General features: G+C 41.7%; 1 protein-coding gene across 1 annotated transcript in view; it reads left to right on the forward strand.

Annotated features, from left to right (window-relative positions):
• The window catches only part of LOC145454511 (staphylococcal nuclease domain-containing protein 1-like), a 35,671-nt gene extending 30,271 nt beyond the window's left edge, over positions 1-5,400 (forward strand). The window contains exons 15-21 of the mRNA XM_080332500.1: positions 115-303; positions 495-656; positions 1,910-2,077; positions 2,233-2,346; positions 3,946-4,062; positions 4,573-4,704; positions 4,882-5,400. Coding sequence (XP_080188626.1) covers positions 115-303; positions 495-656; positions 1,910-2,077; positions 2,233-2,346; positions 3,946-4,062; positions 4,573-4,704; positions 4,882-4,947 — 948 coding nt within the window. The 3' untranslated portion in view covers positions 4,948-5,400. The remainder of the gene's footprint in view (positions 1-114; positions 304-494; positions 657-1,909; positions 2,078-2,232; positions 2,347-3,945; positions 4,063-4,572; positions 4,705-4,881) is intronic.
• Positions 5,401-6,337: the final 937 nt, after the last annotated feature.

Genomic DNA, 6,337 nt, shown 5'->3' on the forward strand with positions numbered 1-6,337 from the left:
TGCCAGTAGTTAGATTGCTATTTGCACAAGTCTGAAGCAAAGTAATCTATTCTACATGAATTAGCTATGTCATGTGGTTTGTGCAAGTCTGTCAACGTAGTTTTAACATTGCAGGTGATAGTCGAAGTGGAGACGATCGATCGCGCCGGTAACTTCATCGGATGGATGTTCGTGGAAGGCTGTAACGTGTCGCTGGAGCTGGTGACGCGTGGCCTCTCCAAAGTGCATTTTACAGCGCAAAGGAGCAAGTACTTCCAGGCTCTGTCAGAGGCCGAGGAGAAATGCAAAACTGCCAGGACTGGGGTCAGTCGAAGTAACACCGTATAGTTACATTTGATAGAGTATAAATAGAAGTATTCGAAATCATAACTATTTTAGCAAGTAGTACAAATCGGTTAAGCTGTTATTGACTACTCTACAAAAGCACTTTGTTACTCACCACCTCTGGGTAAGCGTTGCATCTAATATGCTCCAACATGTGTCATGTGTCCCAGGTGTGGTCCGACTACGAGGAACCCGTCGAAGTGCAGGTGGTGGAAGAGTCTGAGCGCAAGACCCAGTACAAGACGGTCGGGATAACGGAAGTGACGCCGCAACTTCATATGTACTGTCAGGTCCTGGACGCCTCGGCTAAACTCGACCAGCTCACGGACAAGGTATATCGCGAATCGACCCTGTACTGTCTAGGGCAGAATTGAGTATCACTTATTATCACGTCACAGCAGTATGAATGATGCGTGAAGTTCAAACATGTACCTTTTGTGCGGCTAGAAAGAATATAATGACTAGGGCAATTTTTTTTTACCTGCAAAATCAAAATTTTGACATTTTTGAACCATACAAAACTTAATTTTGATCTAACGTATGCAAATAAGTGTTTTCCCACATAATCTTAGAATTGTACTTATCTTCATTTCTGGTTCGAACCGTCTGTCCTTACGAAGTAGTTCGGCCTGAAAAAACTTTCATGACCCAAAAACTTACAATTTTTTTTCATGAAAATGCTGGATTTTAACGAAATCTGGCCGTAGGAAGAATTCCAGTAGTTACATCACGTATTATGGTAGAAATAATTAAAATCTGTTGTAGTGCAACGAAAGATGCTTTCCTTCATTCTCGGGTAGAAAGCGTCCGTCCTTACTAAGAATCTTGCCAAGTTGTGCGTACACTGCTGGTGACACACCGTGTCGCTTCATTCTGACAATGGCGTCTACAACACAATTTTTTGATATAAGAACCATGCAATGCCCACGCAGTCTTGCTTCAGTTAGGATTTTGCGGTACGTCGAGCATATCACCATGTCAACCTATTTGTTTTTATTGAATGTTTACGATTCACAATGAGCAGACAATGGGCAGTCTACAACGGTAGGCCTATAGAGTAGGCTACAAGCTGTAAAATGTCAAACGCTAAGTTTCCCGACAGTGCAAAATCTACGATACAAATGAAATGCAGGTTGTAAAAAAATTTTGACTTGGTTTACAATTTTGACTTTATTGACATGTCAAAAAAAATTGCCCTAATAATGACTTTCTACATCGCATCAAAGATGATTTGGTATTTTATCGACCATACCTATTTCATCACACTTTGTGACAATTTTGTGGGTTGGTTGCGACTTCAGAGATATGTCATTACCACTAGCGTGCGTGCATGACTTTGTACTAGACGTTTCTTCTGCTGCGATACCGCCAAACGAGGTTTACAGACTTCCACAATGGAAAAGAGTACCGGAACTATAATTGTCGTTGATAGATTAACTCTTTGTGGTAAGGACTGTATAATTTCAGTACTTGTAAATATCGTCTCTCACTATTCAACTCGAATCATTAGAGTTAATACTTGACTCAGATTCGAGTACTCAAATCATTGTGCTCAGCCCTAGTCCTGACCGCCCTCCCCTTTCAGATGCGATCCATGTTGATTTCGGACCCGCCGCTGCCCGGGGCCTACCAGCCGCGCAGAGGCGGGTTTTGTCTGTCGCGATTCACCGCCGACGATCAGTGGTACAGGGCTCGCATTGAGAAAGTGGAATCCCTCGATAAAGTGCACGTGGCGTACATCGATTACGGCAACGTGAGTATTTTCAGCATTCAGCAAAAGTGATTCCAAAACTAGTTTGGACTTGGGTAGATAATTCTCGTTGTCTAATGAGACTGGTAATAGTGAAATCCTGCCAAAGCTATTATTGAGAAATGGTTTTCGAATGAATTTCGAATTTTTCCGCGCAGAAAGAAGTACTGCCTGCGTCACGCCTGTCCGATCTTCCCGCCGAATTCAACACGCAGGCTCTCTACCCACAAGCTCACGAATTCGCTTTGGCATTCTGCAACGTTCCAGAGGATGTGAGTTGATGCTGTTTGTATGTTTATGGTGAAACGCTCTACCATGTTTTGATTGTATTGTATCCGTTGAATTATTTGAGCAAAAGCGGTTACTCGTGGCTTGTTTGAAAGAAGACGTCTCTGTCGCAGTGAATCGCGCGTACTTATTCACACTAGTTATACGTTGTGGACTCTATGAGGAAGCAGGGAGTAGCCAAAACTTGTCCATATTTACAAGGTTATCTTGTCTTCTTGATTATATACACGCTCGGTTGCCCTGCTCTGGTCTCGCTTCGCGGCGTAGTTGGCTAGGCGTTGACATTCTGAATCCAACGATAGATTACTTATTGGTTTCGCATGTCATTGAGGTCGTGTTTTACAGTTTTGAAAAGTGTAGCACGACGGAAAAACCCGCCAGTGCAAGCCGGTTAAAATGCCGAGATTGAAGTAAACTTATAAAGGACCAGTAATATAGTCAAATTGTTATTCCTATCCAATCACAGAATATTGTAGATGAAGAATTAGCAAGGCTTTTAGAGGAAGAGATATTGAAAATGAATAATTACACTGGTCAACAAAATGAAAAATAAATTTTAGGCAGAACATCTGAGCCGTTTCTGGGGTTTTTGAGGTTGCTGATTACGAATATCACATTAGTTTTGTCAGATTGGCTCTCTGTCAGAAGATATTTATAGCCCTAAAAAAGCCCAAAATTGCTATATTTACCCTTGAATATTTCACTTGGTAGGAAGAAAATCGTATAATTTTTTAGATGATCACAAAGCACCCAACGACAAACACTTGGTCCAAAAATTCGTATCTGCATATGGAACATCTGAGCACAAACATGAGCATAAAAGCTCACTTCCTGTTCAGTCATCTTGGTATATTTCCTTATCATCTTGTTGATTAGCAAGGGAAGAGGCTCTACCAAGACATCAGAACAACAAACGGAATATACCAGGGCAGATGAGATGAACCATTGCACGTATTATGTCAGACCATTTCCGGAACCTTTCGAGAAACTGCACCAAATAGCTTACAGGCGAAAATCGTACAAAAAACAATTTCGATTTAAAATATATCAGTAATATTGCATTCCAACTGATTATTTCAAATTTATGATAGGTGGTTGACGAAAAACTGATGGAATTAATGGAATTAATTTGAGTATCTAGGTAAATACTTATATACACATGACTGGAGTTTATTTATGTACATGATGTCCGTGAAAGTCTGTAGCTATGATAAATATAGTGCTGTTGCTGTATTTTGATTTAAAATGTTCTTCTGTGTGTAAAAATAACAAGTAGATTGAATTTCTAAACTTTATAGTACGACTAAGCCTATTTTTTATCTAGTCAATACCGTGAAAATGGGGGATTTTGGTCAAAATAGCACAATGGGTTATCTCCACAACAAGAGCCAATTTGAAAAAACTAATGCCATATTCGGAATCAGCGCCCTTCAGAACCCCCAAAACCACTCTTACTTTGTCTGCCTAAAAATATGTGTTGACCAGTGTTATAAGTATATTCTTAAAAATTTTGTATTGTTCCATTGTTATTGTTGTTATTTGCAACTGTCTTTTCCCACGGTCTTCCTCTTCTACAATTTCAGGAGGACTATCGTTACGACGCCTTCCAACTTCTGTGCGAGCTGACGGCCAACTCTAAGTTCCTGCTCAACAACGAGTACACAGACGCGGGAGTGGAGCACGTAACTTTGCTGCGACAGGTTTGTTTTTAGGTCCAATATGCTTCTTTGACGTGCCAGTGCTAAATGCACGATTCGAACTGGAACTCGGCATACATTGCGTGTGGCCATTAAAGAAGTATTTTAAGATAAAACAGGAATTGAAAACTAATGATTTGCAATTAATAATAAGATGACCTGATCAGTACAGGGCTATAAGATACATAACATTCTGAAAGTACAAAACTTAAAAAAAGCAACATGCAATATTTTTATATTGCCCAAGTTATTCTATTCTAAGCGTTTTGACTGACTCTTACCAGGAGCGAACGTTGAGTAGATACCGTCAACGAATTCAAAATATGGAAAGAATTTTGTCGTGACGTAATTAGACAACTATGCTATTCTCTCAGTACATATACTAGCCATAGTTTACTGTGTTTAAAATATTGATGTATGCAAACAAAATGTTTACGACCAGCACCTATGAATTTTTCCTGGAGTGTAAAGTTAGTCATAAAGGTTTTCATTCTCTTGAATTGCTTTGTTCAGGACGATCGCTTGGACGTTGGCAAGAAGCTGGTATCGGAAGGCCTGTGCACGGTGAGCAAAAGACGAGAGAAGAGACTGTCCAAAATGGTGGGCGAGTACGTGGAGGAGCAGAACAAGGCAAAGAAGGCTCACGTAAGTTAAAGCGGAATTGGTCGCGGGGAATCAAAGTAGCTTGTATCCATTTTTCAAAATTTGAGATTCATTTTTCAAATTGAAAAAAATGTAGTTTTTGTAAGATTTTCATGTTAGTTAGTTGCCCAAGTCTGTTTGAAAGTGCTGGAAACGTGACTTCTGACATTCTTCTAACAGCTCAACCTCTGGAGGTACGGGGATATCTCGGCCGACGACGCATCCGAGTTCGGCTATCAGCGTTAGGGACGGGGGCGTCTTCACAGCATGACGTAGTAACTTAGTAACATGATGTTTCAATTGTGGATGAAACCGTTTTTCGTGTATATATCAGATTTTTTGCTTTCGAAATGAGATCAGCGTGAGCTCGCTTTGTGGGTGCCGTGGGGTGGTTTTTCCCGGTGATTTTGTCGTATCGATTTCAGGTACCTTATCAGAGAATTTTAATAGTGTTTGACCAAACCGTTTCTGCGTGAGTGGAAAATTTGCCAACTTCATTTGTTCCGAATGTGGACTGCCAGTAAGTTGACCGTGCAGTATCGATGTGCGCTCTGCCAACGCATGGAGATCTATCTTTTCAGTAATGTAACTGATTTTGGACGATGTTACGTCGTGTCATCACTAACTATCCTGCTTCTTGTCGCAATCATGACATGAATTGTGCGCTCTAATCGAATAAACTGTGGCGGGAAATGCGAATGTGTTATGTAGAAGTGTGGAAGTACAGCGCATGGAAGGTCGCCTTATCATGAGACTTGTCATATACTACTTAATGTCTTTTCGCTTATGGATTTGGAATCCAGAGTATATGAGTACGGATAGATAGTGGTCGTTCGTCTTATTACAATCAAGTTCAGTGACACGGAGGTTAGGACATTAAGTCACCATGCTATGCTGTTACGGTTCTCTTCGAATATTAAGTGTATGGAAGTACGGTTAGATGTGCTTCATATGACTCAGTTTGGTGCTAGTTTATTGCGATCGATTCAAGGGATTCATACGGTCTCTATATCGATCAGGGTTCTCTATCTGTCAGTCATGATGACTGACTGACACATTACATTCGACTTATTCTTCACTTGGGATCTTGCGGACAGCCTGTGGGATTCGAACCCACGACCTCTCACTTCGAGAGCGGCATTGTAACCATGTGGCTACGGAGACCGTCGGTCAGATGCAGCAGAGTGCTGTACAAGTTTTTGCTTTGTTATGGGGTGTTGGGTAATCACAGCCTGCTTCTCCCCCATTTCGAGTCGCACCTGTGAGCAGATTTGAAGATGTGCCATGTATGCGTTTATATCGGTTTCGCGGCGTCAGCTTGTCACAGCCGCCTAGTCTTTTGGGCCATTTTCAGAGGACAGTCCGCGGGTCTCGAGCCCGGGACCTCACGTTTGCAAAGGCAGCTTTGAAACAATTGAGCGAGGACGGGTGCCAAGCGATTGCTGGCAAGTTTAGCTTACTATGTCAAATGTCAACACTTTTTCGTGATTGCCTTCGGCGTCTCGTGTGTTTTACGCGCCGGGGCGGGAGTGGTCGGGTTCATTCTCGTCGGCGCCTGCGTTAGTCACCATTCAACATTACCTGACTACGATCTGGCGAATCGACCTCGGCGTTGAAGGAAACTATTAGATAGAGA

The sequence above is a fragment of the Botryllus schlosseri genome, chromosome 13, assembly GCF_051294905.1.
Source record: "Botryllus schlosseri isolate E-star chromosome 13, Bs_hap1, whole genome shotgun sequence".
In the NCBI taxonomy this organism is placed as follows: Eukaryota; Metazoa; Chordata; class Ascidiacea; order Stolidobranchia; family Styelidae; genus Botryllus; species Botryllus schlosseri.